We start from the raw sequence: 16655 nt of genomic DNA, 5'->3' as shown, positions 1-16655 counted from the left end.
TAGGTCTAACTAATTTTTTTTTAATTTGGACCAACATGATCTAAATCAAATTACTATTAATTTAACAATATTTTTAACTAGACATAATTATAAAACATATATATGTAAAATATTTGAAGATATTTTAAAAATTATAAATAATAAAATTCCAATCAAGAAATAAACATGAACAAGTATATTCTGAGCCATGGAGGTCATGATCACCTCGTTTAGAAAATAAAAATTTGATACTTTTATTCAATCTATCAATGAATAAGATTCATAAATAATATAGACTAGTCTTAGAAACATAGGCTAATAATACCTTTAGGCCCCTTTATGCCATTCCCTCCTTATTCTTGGATGAACAGTTAAGCTATAGTTTGGTTCACCATTTCTTTCATCCGACTAATGGCTATTTGTCTCCTATTCATCTGATTTACCGAATCATCATTCGATGAAGGGGGCTAAGAACAGCCTATTCAACAACAGACGTAATAGCAAAATTTCCCCCCAAACAATTTTAACCTGTATTTGTTCACCCATCATTTCCGTAATTCCGTCGTTGCTGTAAAAGTGGTGCCTCCCTCGATTCTGTCATTGAGAACCATTGATTCTTCTTTGACTTGTTCACCCGATTCATTTCAAGGAATAACTCTCCCCGCCTTGGCAAAGCTACCTCTTTTCCTCTGTAAGAACCTTTATAAGTTCCACATTTTTTCTTCCCCTTCTTGTTTTTTAATTTCAACTATGTTTGTATTATTGGTTCCCTTTTTCCTCTTTCCTTGTGGAAATTTTTCAATTATCATTGTTATTAGAATGACCTAGAAGAATATTAAGAAATCTAGTTCACATTAAGTAATTATTTTTCTATAATGTTCTTGAATTTCGAAAAAAATAGAGTTTTTTTAGTTGTAAAGACCGCACTATAAGGATAGGGTTAGAAATTGTAGTCTTTGGTATTGGGACCTTTTTCATTAGCCAACTATTTAAATCCAAGTTTAGAAATTCTAGATTTTGGTATTGGAAGTATTTTTCCATAAATCCATTTATCTTAATTCACATGTATACTCAAAGATGCAACATGCTTTAAAATTGCAATTTTTTTTCAACATTGAGGCAATGACAGGTTCTTTAGGATGAGATGAATCATTTTGTTACCAACTTGCAATACTATATCATTTTTGAAGTCTTGGAGGTGTCATGGTCCAATTTTTCCAATGAAATGCAAGTAGCAAAAGATATTGATGATCTACTTGCAGCATATTAGAAGTACCTCCACTCAATTGTAGAAAAATTCACTCTTAGGTGAAAGATCACAAACACTTTACAATTCATTGTTTATCCTTTTTAACCTTATACTGCAATTTAAAAGTCATGCAGTTCGATTATATGAAGGAATTCATGAGTTACAAGCGAGGTATGTACTGATATCTTACTATTTGCACATTTTTTAGTTATCTTAAGTGAAGTGTCCCATTTAGATGTTCCCTCAACTATTTGTTCTTTGATTTCTCATGGCCATGTGTATTATTGAAGGATATAGTGCTGATTTATTTATTTATTTTTATGCTTTTTTCAAGTCCTTATTTTAGTAGAATTTGCTGCATGTTCTTTCGAGTTTTGACCTTCCAATTTCTAATTTTTTAGGTTTTTATCTTTATTCATTGGAGTAGATATATTCTATTTTCTACTGTTTTGATTGTGTTGGCATTACAACAATGAATTTATGTTGCTTGACTTGTGTATCCTAATTTCTTCCTTCCGATTTTACATGTTTTGGCTATATGATAACACTTTAACTTGGTATTCTTAAAAATTAGGAGGGTATTCTGCATTGGATTATTCAAAAATATACATAATTTGGCATCGTAGTGTAGATACATGGAACTTAGGGAAACAAGATGAGAACTTTGATTTATATACATATATATATATATATACATGTACTACATGGTAAATATTAAGCATCTTGAAATTCTAATCAGCTAAGCAACAAACCAAATCATGAATTATTGCAGACTTCTACTTGGTGGGAAGAGGACGTTGAATTGGAAGTATCTTCTGCATGTTGTAGTTGAGTGGCTGAACGACAGCTAAACACAATGATAAATCTCGTGCATAAATGGTGAAATTTAACTAGAAATAATGCCAATGATATGGGAGTTAGGCTATGAATATATCTCCTAGTTTATTTATTTTATGGAACACATTTTCTTGATGTCTTTAGAGTGCATGTCTTTGATGGTAAGCATGGTAATGTCTCTGACCCAAAAGAACATAGTAATGAACAATATGAAGTTAAGGTTCAGGCTAAACAGAGCTAATAACTTGCAACTGTTAGTCCATATCCTTTCCCTCTGTCTTTCTCATAACTTCTAGAATAAGCTTTCAATTGTAGAAATGAAGCATCATATAATATAGTTTCCCTCCTGTCTTTCCTTGTGTCCTGAGTGAGATTTTTTCTAGGTCATGCTTATATATATATTTGTGAGATTCAACTATAAGAGACTAAAAGGTCGTATTGTAGAAGAAGACTGTCATATGGCTCTCTCTACTCTTTATAATGTATGTACTATTTTTTCCTTTTTGTAGTGGCAAATCATTACTTCTAACCTACTATCATATGTTCAGCAAAAGTCACATCTTATTTACATGCTTAGAAATGTGCACTATAGTTATAGGTGCTTCTAACTTCATGTAAGGTTATGGCCCCCTTTACATCGTTTTTCACTAAGATTCTTTATCAAAACATGTGGAAAGTTTTTGATAGAGCATAGGAAAGCATTCATTATTTTATTTTTCCTTAAGAAGAAGAAAATGTATTCTTTATCTTTTTTGTAATTATTCTAATATTTTTCAGTATATATACCTTATCAATGGCTTATTGATCAATGTTATTTGTTCCAAAAGTCTTCTGGTTGGAGTTATCTGGACATTTTATTATCTTAATTACAACTTGCTCGGAACTTGCTCAAAGCCTACAGGTTTATCTTCGATCAATAGACTACTATTGTTTGAACATGGAAATGAGCAGGTTTGTTTTGGTTATGAAGAAGTGGTTGTATAATTGGAGAAATTTAGATGTATTAAAATATGTTAACCAGTGAGGCGAATAGAGGAGGAAGATGAAGGTAAAATGAAGGGAAGGAGTCTGAAGGTTGGGAGGAAATTATGGTTTTGTGGAGAGAATTCAGAGATTCTGCGAAGGGAGGGTGAGTGAAGAGAGCAACCCACGTGAGTTGTTTGCATTATGTAGGGGACAAATTTAGCTATGTGTTTTAAGATTGTTGATGTGGAAGTCTAAAGTTCACCAGGCTGTAGTTCGCGAATCAATTGCAGGGTCCTTGAACTAGCTGTGGGTTCGCGATATCATTGATTTCATTGGAAAACACATGTCAAGTTTTCTATGAGTACATAAAGTATAACAAGATATTATTTTATTTTTTTGGTTTTGTGAAATTGCTAGTAAAGTTGAATGCATTGAAAATCAGGGTGAAATGGAAGTGACTCAAGGAGAACATGTCTTTTTGACGATGGGTGACTACTATTTGGCGGAAAAGAAAGGATGTTTAGAATTATATTTTTTCTACATTCATATACGTGTATATATTACAAGTACATGTTAAACTAAGCATACAGAGCAACAAAGCAAAGGAAAGGAAGGCAACAACTACTATTTATTTATACAATTGCTATATGCAATGCTACGTTGCATTTATAGTGTAAAGTTATGAATGCATATGTACATATATATAATAGGATATTTATAATCCATATTCTTTTTTAAATATATGTATGTATGCATATATTATAAGTATTTTGGGCTAAGCTAACTTATTAGTTTTTGTATATATATATTGTATTTTTTTGTAAAATAGAGTATGAAAGAATTAGACTTTTTTAAAACATTGGATAGTTGGTTTTTTCCCTACCACAAAAAGAAAATAAGAAGAAAAACTTAAATTAAAACGATGATCATAATTATATTAAAAAATAAAAATATTTTTATATATTTGGTTGCGGTCTTAATCATTCTATTTTGATTTTATTGGGATCCATGTTATAGTTCAGTTTAATTAAGCTTACATTCCATTTCATTGAACCAAATAATTAAATTAAGAATGTTATTAAATTATATATTATTTTATCAAATTGTATTTAATAATAAATATGTTAAAATATAATTAAATTATTTATTTTTATTTTTATTAATCTTATTAAAATTTAAAAACAATAACATTAATAATCTACTTAAAAAAAATCTGCTAATGGTGCTTTGGTTATTTAAGCATTTTTCTTTATGCATAATTATAAAAAAAAACGCTCAATGTTTGGGGGCTTTTGGTTTTATGCCCTTGACCTTTTTTATTTTTTAATTGGCACCCTCAACATTATGATTTTTTAAGAAATCAGCCCAGTTTTAATGATCAACGTGAGTTGACTGTTAATCAAATTGCAGGTCAACAGTGGCATGCCACCTAAGCACATGACGTCATAGATTACGTCATCTATTTAACAAAATTTTTTCTCTCATTTTCTGTCTTGCCAAACACCACTTTTTTTCTTCAAAACACATGGTCTGCCATTTTTTTTTCTCTCAGTTTCTCTCTTGCAAAGCACTATTTTTCTTCTTCAAAACATATGGTTCGCTCATTTCATCTACAAGAATCCCCATTACCATATTTCATATCCAAGCTTCTCCACAACATTTTTAACAAGATGGAACTGATCTAGACATTCCTGCAAAAAAACCTAGATTTATTTCAAGAAATTAAAATAAAGATAACAAAAATCAGATGTTAAAAAAAAACAGTAACAAGCTAAGAAATATTACCCCATTATCATCCCCCCAAAAGGAAGCTATAAGTTTTTCAACAGCAAATTCCCCTAGCATCAGCAGATTAATAAGTACTATTAAACAAAACAACAGATCCAAAATAAAGTGAGAAATATTGTTGATTTTCTTGTACATATATACCTACAATAATGGGTAACAAGAATCCCCATCACAAGAAATCTTGAGAAAAATAGTTGGAGTAGAGAAACAACTAAGAAAAGATTGTCCAATAGAAGCAATTTTAGCCCTCGACATAGGATGTTGTTCTTTCCTCGATGATTGCCATTTTATTTCTTCTTTAATTCATTGCCTTAACATCCGACAGTGCGAAACAGTTTCTACACCAAATTCAACAAAAAATTTCCCCCAAAATTATTAAAATTCAACCAAATTCAAAACACTATGTATATATATAACAAAAACAAAATGAGTCAAAACCTGAAACGAGAAGAGAAGCTTCGAGGAACTGAAGATCTTTATTATCGTCTTCGTTGAATTGGGGATCGAAGCTACCACTACGGATCGAGTGGCAAGAAACCGGCCGAAATTTCACTGTGAAATGTAAATGGATTGAAGAAGAACGAATCGACGGGAAAGAAAATGCAGGGATGGTGGGATAAGTGGTAGCATTTGATTTATGGGAGAAAACCCAGAAAGTGGAGAATGTACGGTAGCAAAGTTGAGCTCCGAGCATTGTAAACGAGAGATAAAAGGGAAAGGAACTGTTTTGTGATTGGATTTGGAGTTTAATTTGAAAAACAAGTTAACCAATAAAAAAGAAAAAAATGGTAATGGAGATTCTTGTAGATGAAATGAGCTAACCATATGTTTTGAAGAAGAAAAATGGTGTTTGGTAAGAGAGAAAATGAGAGAAAAAAATGGCAGGCCATGTGTTTTGAAGAAAAAAATGGTGTTTGACAAGAAAAAAAATAAGAGAAAAAATTTTGTTAAATAGATGACATCATCTATGATGTCACGTGCTTATGTGGCATGCCACATGGACTGTTATGTTGACCTACAATTTGATTAACGGTCAACTCATGTTGACCATTAAAACTGGGCTGATTTCTTAAAAAATCGTAATGTTGAGGGTGTTAATCAAAAAATAAAAAAGTCAAGGGCACAAAACCAAAAGCCCCTAAACATTGAGGGTTTTTTTTTACAATTATGCCTTTTCTTTATACTATTACAACATGTATTCCATTCAACCAAACACAATAATACTATTACAGCTCTATTACATCCCATTGAACTAAACAATTAAATTACTAATTATAGCTCTATCTATTACAACCATATTCCATTCACCTCAACCAAATTCATGTCCCACCCAATTTCACTGGAATCGAATAAAGAACAGTATTCAACCAACTGCCATCAATTTAGTCGATACTATCCATGAACTTGGATTTGATATTATTACAAAGTTAAGACATCCACGAACTCTTCATCAATTGCCAAAGCCCCCATCGTCTCTGCAAAAAGGCACACTTCAATGTCAATACTTCCTTCTTCTACTCCGCAAAACAGTATAGTCTTTCCCTCAAATTTGTTGCCTGACCCAAATCTTATTGCAATCGGCTTTCCCTATCCAAAATCATTACCATACATATTGAACCGAGGGGAAATGCTTGTGGTTAGACTATTGCTTCTGAAAGAGCTCATAGTTACAAATTTTGGGCTTGCTGTCCAAGACTCAAAGAACATTTTGGAACTTTCTTCGGTCACTGTAGCTATTTTTCTGTTCATTGTCCAGGCCGTATTTTCTGTTTCTTTTTCTAATAGTTCCTTTGCTTTCATAGTTACAAACACGCCCAATATTACATTCCTGAAACAATTATCAGGCAATTTCGACAATCTTCGTTTACAACCGACTACAACACGGTAAGTGATCTCTTCATTAGGATCAAATCTTTTATTGCAGATAACTAATCGCCAAATATGAGACAACAGAGCTTGCAGAGAAGAGATGTTGTTGGTGCCCATCTCAGTGTTAGCTTTTGCCTTGAGTTTTGTAATGTTTTCTTTCGAGAAATGGAAAACTCATTCCTTTAAACCAGGTAGAATGGACTCCAACTCTTTGTTGCTTTGTTTAAGTTTGACTACAGATCGAGGAATGCGAATGGGGATTATTGTATCATCAGGAAACCAGCGTTAAAAAACAAGGGGCTTGGATAAGTGAATCAAACCCTTGGAAATTTCTGACCATGAATTCAAGAAATGCCAGAATGATGTCCCATCCACCACAACATGATTGTTGGTGCATCCAATGAATATACCATCTATAAGATCTGTTACTTGTATTCCAAGTACCGGTTTCCTAGTACCCTCAAAGTTTGTGAGCTCGTTTAATGGGAAAAAGGAGTGAATGATAGTAGGTACATAAACAGGTTTAATGATGTCAGAAATGGTGACTCCATCAGCTACTGCATGCGTAAACGAAGCTCTAGCATTGTTGCAGTTAATAAAAAGGGAAATGGTATCATCTTCATGTTGGGTGATTGCTAGTTGACCTGCAAGAGGTGGAAAGTAGTGTAGAGTGTGGGAGAGAAAGGTTTTCAAGTGATGGATGAGGGTGTTTTCAGTGTCATTCTCTTGCAGAGGTGCTTTAGGCTTGGGAAAAAGAAGTCCCTTTTGAATATGCCCGATCTGAAGAAACCTAAGATCCCATGGAGTTAGCTCAATCCTCTCACTAGATGCACTGTGATTTGCTGCCTGGATTATACTGCTGGATATGAATCGCACGTCGACCATGCTTTTAGCAGTAAAAATCTTCACTCAAAACTTTGTAATGTTCAATAGTTGACTGTGCTAGCTGTAAGTATTTTAGTGAAAAAAACTTAATAGATGAAGGAAACTGAACACTCTTTACTCAACAATCATTCAGAATTTATACAAAATAAAATCAACAACCAATCCTAAACTTAAGCAAAATAAAATCAACAGCCCACTAACTTTTTCCTAAACTTAAGGAAAACAAAATCAACAACTAATTCCTAAAATCAGGAACAAACTTTGACACACTCAACTTAACAAAAAAAAAAACTTTGACATGTTTCAATCCTAAAGCATTTTCTTAACACTCCTCCTTGCTTTAGGGGATGCAAATACCAACATCAGAAACTCAAATTTGGAAGCAGCTAATGGTTTAGTTAAAATGTCTGCAACTTGATTTTCTATTTTGCATTAGACAAGAATCACAACTCCATGTTTCTGTACTTCTCTTAAGAAGAATAGATTGATGTTAAAATGTTTAGTCTTCCCATGAAACACGGGATTATGAGAGATAGCAATAGCAGCTTGTGTAACACCCCTATCCCGTAACCGTCGCCGGAATAGGTAAGGGGCATTACTGGACTTGTAACTCATGCCAGATCAGTAAAATTTTGAACATTTTCTTGAAGTAAAGATCATTCAATTGGATAATTGCTAGACACAACCAGGGATAAAATTTAAAAACTTATAAAAGTAAACATTCAAAAGATGTCATATTCGCATGGCTTATATACATTAACCAAAATATCCTCCCACTACTAGTCTATTCTATACATGCCATAAGATAATCCAAAACATAGCAGTACCAAACAGTGGATAGTGATAGTGTGACAAGTTGCTGACGATCCCCGAGCAAAAAGGCCAGAATCAACAATCTATAAAACAGAGAAACATAATAACGGAGTAAGCTTTTGTAAGCTTCGTAAGTCTTAAGCAATTTAAAACCAGTGAACTCAAATATAACCAATTGGTTTATTTGATTCACATATAACATTTCATTTCATATCTATAGTTATCCTCATCGGACAAATCAAAATGTATATCTCCCAATATCCTATAGTATTTCTCCATAAACGAATACTCACATATTCATATGGCATTTTCATATTTGCTTTTCACTTTACAATCATGATTTAATTCTGATGGGTCTAACATGTACAAGTATTTATCACATACCTGACCAACCAAATTAAAAGTCGATCTTACGAATTCTCATATAACCTCTTTCTAGGTATACTACCCTTTTTGGCCGAATATACACAATTACGTAATACACAATAAGCAGATAAATTCTCACTTGATAGTGATCTCTTATAAACATAGGTACATTACATATTTTCACCTAACTTTTCACATTGACCAAATGCACAATAATCATAGAACAGTCTTATTGCTTTACTCACATATGCATCACATAACGACCTTGTGATTTAATCCAAATCAAGCTTAAATATAATCTCAAAATACATACCTGACCAACTTAACGCATTGAACGTATTTATTACCAATTGTTACTGTGAAGTCGTATAATCTTATGCTTTACTCGAATCTTCAGCGAGACCTCTAGCTCGAATAATCCCCACACGTAGTTATCGGGTCTTACCCGGACAAAATCTCCACACGTAGTCATCGGGTCTTACCCGGACATAATCTCTACACGTAGTCATCGGGTCTTACCCGGACATAATCTCCAAGTTTCATGCACATTTAATCACATGTTACAACATTCACATCGACTATCATATTTGTAATTCATTTGCCTCATCAAATATCTAATAATACACACCTTTCACATTTGGTCATTCGGCCACAATATACACACATCTCCTACATATTTCACATTAGCCATTCGGCTTTACCAAATATACATATCTCATACATATTTCACATTAGCCATTCGGATTTACCACATATATATATCTCATACATATTTCATGTTAGCCATTCGGCTTTACCACATATGCATATCTCATACATATTTCACATTAGCCATCCGGCTTTACCACATATATATATCTCATACATATTTCATATTAGCCATTCGGCTTTACCACATATACATATCTCATACATATTTCACACTAGCCATTCGGCTTTACCACACATATATATATTTATCTTGTACATCAATTTCAGCAATAGCTTATAAGCAACTCAAATAGTTTCATCAATGTTTACAACAAAATCACATATTCACTACAAGCTGTTTTCCTGAGTAATAGTCACTAAATTATTTATAACTGGAGCTAAAAAACTCAAAATCAATTGCCGTTAATTTTCCCTGAATATAGACTCATATATCTTCCATCTATAAAATTTTCAGAATTTTAGGGTTTTCCAATCAATACCAGATTTTTCTTAAAGTTTCCCCTGTTTCACTGTTTAACTAATCTGACCACTCTTCACTACGAATCAAATTTCTCATTGTACAGAATTAAAAATATGTTCTATTTGATTTCATTTGAAACTAGACTCATTAAGGAGTCTAAGCATATAAATTTTATCTTATAACCATTTTTGTACAAATTATAATGATTTTCTAAAAACAGAACAGGGGATTTCGGAGTCATTCTGACACTGTCTCACACAACTTTAAATATCTCTTTATAGGAAATTTCTTTGCTTACACGGTCTCTTTTATAAGAAACTTGACTAATTCAGCTTTTATTACATATTTTATTCAGCCTATAATTCCACACCAACAATTTATGGTGATTTTCTAAAATCACGTTACTGCTGCTGTCCTAAGCAAATTATTACAATTTGCTCTTAAATTTCCAAGTCCAAACACTTATGAACTTACCATTTGAGTTTAAAACATATCAAGGCCACATCATATCTTATTAAATCAACTCATTATGTCCTATTATGATTGAATTTACTCAACGTTTAATCACTTAAAACTTACCTCGGATGTCATTGAACAATTACGGGTTGATTAATCAACTAGTTTCGCTTTCCCTTTATCCAAAATTGGCTCCTTATGCTCTTGAGCTTGATTAACAAATTCAACTTATCACATCTCTATTATTTAAAACCACATTCGGCACATATAAAAAAAAAAACATTGATAAGTCTCAAAACACAAACAGCACTTATCAAAGTCATCTAATTTACACACTTCACATGGCTCTACTACATTCATTAACCTTACTTTCATACAACCAATCTTCATTGACTGAATGCTCCCACACTTATATATATACTCTTAGACCGTAATATAACATCAAGTACACATGCTGCTCATATAGCCGAATATCACTTAACTAATTAATAAAAAATCTTTTAATACTTAATTCCACAAGTCCATTCGGCATTAGCTCATCCAACTCATATTTTCCATTGACAACCTCTATAACTACAATTTATTCACATTCTTATTCATGCTACATTCGGCCATTGTAATTAAAAAAATATATAAATAATTACACAATGATCGCTTTAGTCGATTATAAATTCTCAATTAAATCACATATATCATTTACAAGCTCAAACTCATCCTTTACCTCATTTCTCTCTTTAATTCATATTCGAACACTCAATTATACCTTAACTTATCCATTTCCTTCATTTAAACAACCCACATAACTTATTCATTCATGAACACATTCGGTACTATGCATGTTTACAAATATTTCTTGGCACCTTTATCACATTTTCACAATCGGCCTAACCATGTTACCAATCTAATACATCAAAATTTACTTATCCAAGACTACATTCAGTATATATATATTCACATAAACACAATAGCCGAACTCTTCATGAAGTTACCGAGACTCATCATTTGCTATTTCACACATACTCGCATCCAATCCTTTTTATTAAACACTCCAAATCAACCATCTTCATGCCTCATCACAGAAACATCAAAACACCAACCAAGACACTCTACAACCCATAGCCGAATGCATCACTTCAAACCAATAACAAAAATTGAGTCATGGGCTATGAAAGGAGCTTAGCAATTAACTCAATTTCACATAAATTATCAAGAAATAAAATTAAATATACCTCCAATTAGAATCACCAAGGCCAAATATCAAAGAGCCCTTTTGTTCTACCTTAGATTTTGAGCTTGTTCCATTGCCGAAATCCTCAAAGCATTTTTCTTCATTCTCTCTCAAACATTCGCAAGAACAAGGCAAGGATGTATGGCCTTCTTTTTTTCTTTTTTTTTAATTCATTAATCTAACCCATTAACCATTATAATATTAATATGTAAGGCATATATGGCTATTCCACCATCACCATGGTCGGCCACTTACTTAAAAATGGGGAATTTGACATGCAAATCCTCATATTTTAAGCCATGCTATATTTGACCACTACACTTCAACCTATCACAATTTCAATGTTTTCACGTAAGTCCTTTTTAATTAATTTCACATTTAAAAGACAAAATCAAAGCATGAAATTTTCACACATACACTTTCACTTATAATAGGCATAAAATATAACATTTAATTATTCTTGTGACTCGATTTTGTGGTCCCGAAACCACTTCTCGACTAGAGTCAAATTAGGGCTGTCACAGCTTGGTTGTCAACAAGAATCTCTATGCTTTCCTTCTGCTCTAGATCAAGATCAAGTAAAATTTTCCTCAGTCATAAAGCTTGATTAACAATAGCTATTGCAGCAATAAACTCTGCTTCGGTAGTGGATTGGGCTACAGTTTATTGCTTCTTCAAGCTCCATGAGAAAACACCAAAGCCAAGAGTAAAACAGTAGCCTGAAGTGCTCCTCATATCATCAATGGAACCTCCCCAATCACTGTCAGAAAAACCAACCAGTTTGAACTCCTTGCTCCTTATGAACTTAACACCAAACTCACTTGTGCCTTTGACATATCGAATCACTCTTTTGGCTGCCTTGAGATGTAATTCACTTGCACAATGCATGAATCGAGACAAAATACTTACAACATTCAAAATATCAAGCCTTGTTGCTGTGAGATACATCAAGCAACCAATCAAACTCCTGAAATATCCTTCATCAACTTTGTTAGCACCATCTTCTTTGCACAAATTCTCTTTCTGATTCATTAGAGTGCTTGCTACCATGCACTCCTCCATCTGAAACTTCTTCAATATTTCTTTTGCATACTTTTTCTAGTAGATGAAAACTTCACCTTGCCCTTGCTTGATCTCCATGCCAAGGAAGTAGGGCATGAACTCGAGATCTATCATTTCAAACACTTTCATCATCTCCTGTTTGAAATTTTGAATATGATCTGTATTATTTCCTGTAACTAGTAGGTCATCAACATACAATAAAATAATAAGAATGTTAGTATCATTATGCTTGACATACAAGGTTGTTTCTGATAGACTTTTCACAAATCCCAAGTTCAACAAATCTTCATCAATTTTGCTATACCAAGCTCTTGGAGCTTGTTTTATACCAGTCATCTTCTTCTTCGATGCGTGAACATCCCTACTAATAGCAATATTTCCAGTTTGTGGCTAAAAAAATTTATAGGCCTTGCTAACAGTACTATAGCCTATAAATATACCTGGTGAGGCTCTCCTATCAAGCTTGTCACGCTTGCTCTGTGGAACATGGGTGAAACATAAGCAACCAAATACTTTAAGGAATTTCAGAGATGGTTTGTAACCATACCAAGCCTCAAATGGTGTTTGTTCCTTCACCGCCTTTGTTGAAAGCCTATTTTGAAGAAATACAGTCGTATTTGTTGCCTCTGCCCAAAACTTCTTTGACAAATTCTTCACATGCAGCATGCATCTCGACATCTCCATGATGTATCTATTTCTCCTTTCACTAACCCCATTTTGTTAAGGTGTGTAAGGGGCTGTAAGTTGATGCTCTATGCCTAAATCTTTACAAAACTTGTCAAATTCTGTCGAAGTGTACTCCTTCCTATTGTCAGACCTTATAGTCTGAATTTTGCATCCACTTTCATTCTCAACTCTTGCCTTAAACTTCCAAAAAACTTGAGCTACTTCTGATTTAAATGTCAAGAAAAAAAATCCAGTACATTCTGGTGAAGTCATCAATAAAGGCAATATAATAGCAACTACCTTTTAAAGAAGGTGTTCTTTGAGGTCCTGCAACATCTGTGTGAATAAGCTACAATTTGTGAATGGCTCTCCAGGTTGACTTCGGAAATGGCTTCCAACTTTGCTTTCCAAACTGACACGTTTTGCAGCTTGAGATTGTATCACTAAGTTGGGAGCATCAAGTGCCAACTCCTTTTCTCTTAGTTGTAATAGCCCTTGATGATGATAGTGTCTAACTCTCTTGTGCCAAATCTGTGTGACATCTTTTTTGAGAGAAAAAGAAGATTGCTCCTCCTCTAAAGGATTGAGTGAAAAACTCTTTCCTTTCATTTTTACTTTGAAGATATCTTAATTAGCTGTATCCTTAATCAAGTAGTATCCATTTTCAAAAGTAACTTTAAAGCCTTTTCCAAAATTTGACCCACACTCAACAGATTTTGGTCAATGTCAGGAATAAAGAGAACATCATGTATATGTTTTGTACTTGTACAGCTTGCAATCGCAACAGTCCCTTTTCCTTTGACAGAAATGCAATCCCCATTGCCAATTCTGACTTTGGTGATGTTAGTTGACTTCAAATCTCTAAACAACTCCTTGTCATGAGTCATATGGTTGGTGCAACCATTGTCAATCAACTAGCTTTCATTTGATTCACTGCCCACGAAGCATGTAGCCACAAACAGTTGATCCTTGTCCTCTTGATCAGCAATCTTAGCCTCTTTACCTTGTTGTTGATTCTTGTTCCTGCAAATTACAACTTCATGCCCCATTTGGTTACATTTGGTGCACTTGGCATCTGGTCTTCTCTAGCATTTGTAAGGAGGATGACCCTTTTTATTACAATGTTGACATGGAAGGTAGGATCCCTTCTTGACTCCTGCTTTGTTTTGGCTGAAGATTCTCTAGTAGAATTTTGATTCTTCTTGAAAAACTTCTTCTTGTTATTCTTGGCATTCTCATGATGCTTAGCTAGTAAGGCTCCCTCAACAGCACCTTATTGCCTTATGGCTCTTCTTTGCTCCTGTGCCTGCAAAGCATTGAGAATCTCTGCAAGAGTGATTTGAGTCAGATCCTTGGTATTTTCCAAGGCTGAAATAGAAGCCTCAAATTTTTCAGGCACTGTTACAAGAATTTTTTTCAATAATTCTTGAGTCCTTGAACTCAGAACCAAGTAATCTAATTCGGTTTACAATGTCCAATAACCTATCAGAATACTCTTTGATTGATTCTGTTTCCTTCATCTTCTGTAACTCAAATTCTCGAATTAAGTTTTAGCATACGCATTCCTTTGATTCTTTCATCTCCCTCATACTCTGACTTGAGATAATTCCATATCTCATATGCTGACTTTAGAGTTATAATCGAGTGAAGATAGTAGATGAGACTACAGCGAACAAGCAGGCCTTTGCCTTGGATTTCTTTGTCTTCTTCTCCTTTTGCAATTTGATCTGCTCCATGGTAGGATTGTGTGAGAGAGCAGGAATTTCATAATCCTCTTCCACTGCTTCCCAAATGTCCAAAGCTTCCATATATGCCTCCATACGAACTGCCCAAACCTGGTAGTTGTCTCTATCAAACACCAATGGAGAAATTGAAGAGAAACTAGAACTTGCTTCGACGTCCATGACACAACAACCTCGCACACTCACTCACAGATCCTTTAAGAATACAACTCTGAGACCAATTGTGAGTATTTTAGTGAAAAAGAAAACTTAATAGATAAAGGAAAATGAACACTCTTTATTCCACAATCATTCAGAATTTATACAAAATAAAATCAAGAACCCATCCTAAACTTAAGCAAAATAAAATCAACAACCCACTAACTTTTTCCTAAACTTAAGCAAAATAAAATCAGCAACTAATTCCTAAAATCAAGAACAAACTTTGACACACTCAACTTAACAAAAAAAAAAACTTTGACATGTTTCAGTCCTAAAGCATTTTCTTAACACTAGCTACCCGAAGCAGCCGTTGCTGAATCACTTGTCCAAGCTTGATCGATTCGTGACTGTCAAGTACAATTAAGCTAATCCTTTATATCATCTAAGCTTAATATTTATCAATTTCAAGTATAATTCATCAATTTCCTATTAACGGTAATTTATTAAAAAACTAATAACCAAATAAATTAATACATGAACTAATTAAATCGAGCTCTATGAAAATGAAAGAAAAATGACTTAAAAAGACTTACATAAATTGATAGCCCAAAATTTGAATGTTTTCTTTCTTCTTTTCTACTTCAACATATGACGGCAATAGAAAGAGAGAGATGATAAAATGTTTTCATCTTCCACTATTTTAACTTTTATACTTAAATTATAACTTAATTAATCTTAATTAATTAATTTAATTAAACATTAATTTATATTTTTTGATCATAAACTTAACTGAATAGAAATCATCATCATCCACATAAAGATGCTGACTAATGGTTAAATAATCATTTCAGACCTTTAGATAATTGCTATTTAAGTTTTTAAACTTTTTTTCTTAATTAAAATTTAATAATAATTAAACTTTTATAATTTAATCCTTAAATTTTAATAACTACTTTTTAACTAAATTACTTAATCGTTTTTATTATAATTTCATACTAATCCCGTAAATATTTTATTTTATATTTACGGCTTAGATTTAAAAAATAAAATCTTAAAATAATATTCTTTTACATTATTGAAATTCAAGTGGTTACAACGAGAGTTTGAATTCACGGACAAAATTCTTCGACTTCAGAATTATTTTATTATTTTTTCTATTAAGAATAAATTTATCTTAAAGATAGCAAGTACAGACTTATAAGCTTGCTCTGAGCACATAGGCGCACAGCCACCAACTTTTGTCCCCCTTTTTTTTTTATTTTTGTTCAATAAAGTTTTTTCCTTTAAATTTCTTTCTTTTTAATTAATTTTTCTTGTTCTTAATTTATTTTATGAGTACTTAGTTTTATCTAGTTTTAGGTTGATTTTTTTTAGGAGTTTAAATTGTGAGACTCGAAATCATACTTAAAATTTTTATTTCAATATTCATTATTTCTC

The 16655-nt window shown here is 32.9% G+C and overlaps 2 protein-coding genes, 1 long non-coding RNA gene and 1 pseudogene across 6 annotated transcripts; all 4 read right to left on the bottom strand.

The window, feature by feature from the left end:
* Window positions 1-4266: 4266 nt before the first annotated feature.
* On the bottom strand, window positions 4267-5735 carry LOC107898182 (uncharacterized). Of its 4 annotated transcripts, none has more exons than XR_001684348.2 (4): window positions 5258-5734; window positions 4961-5157; window positions 4817-4869; window positions 4267-4734 (listed from the first exon to the last, which is right to left on the bottom strand). It is a non-coding gene; the product is annotated as an uncharacterized lncRNA (long non-coding RNA). The 4 variants fall into 4 exon arrangements; XR_001684347.2 differs by having other exon boundaries at window positions 4268-4722; window positions 5258-5733; XR_001684346.2 differs by having other exon boundaries at window positions 4817-5157; window positions 5258-5735.
* Window positions 5736-6238: 503 nt separating this feature from the next.
* LOC121209954 (uncharacterized acetyltransferase At3g50280-like) lies at window positions 6239-6805 on the bottom strand (annotated as a pseudogene).
* A 159-nt stretch (window positions 6806-6964) lies between these two features.
* LOC107959037 (uncharacterized acetyltransferase At3g50280-like) lies at window positions 6965-7711 on the bottom strand. The gene has a single exon (XM_016894998.2). It carries the CDS (start codon window positions 7571-7573, stop codon window positions 6974-6976), a length of 600 nt encoding a protein of 199 aa, XP_016750487.1. The 5' UTR covers window positions 7574-7711; the 3' UTR covers window positions 6965-6973.
* A 4559-nt stretch (window positions 7712-12270) lies between these two features.
* On the bottom strand, window positions 12271-12669 carry LOC107959029 (secreted RxLR effector protein 161-like). The gene has a single exon (XM_016894987.1). It carries the CDS (start codon window positions 12667-12669, stop codon window positions 12271-12273), a length of 399 nt encoding a protein of 132 aa, XP_016750476.1.
* Window positions 12670-16655: the final 3986 nt, after the last annotated feature.

This window comes from Gossypium hirsutum, chromosome A11 (assembly GCF_007990345.1).
Source record: "Gossypium hirsutum isolate 1008001.06 chromosome A11, Gossypium_hirsutum_v2.1, whole genome shotgun sequence".
NCBI lineage: Eukaryota > Viridiplantae > Streptophyta > Magnoliopsida > Malvales > Malvaceae > Gossypium > Gossypium hirsutum.
Note: the sequence above shows the minus strand (reverse complement) of the source record. Positions and strands in the feature narration are given on the sequence as shown.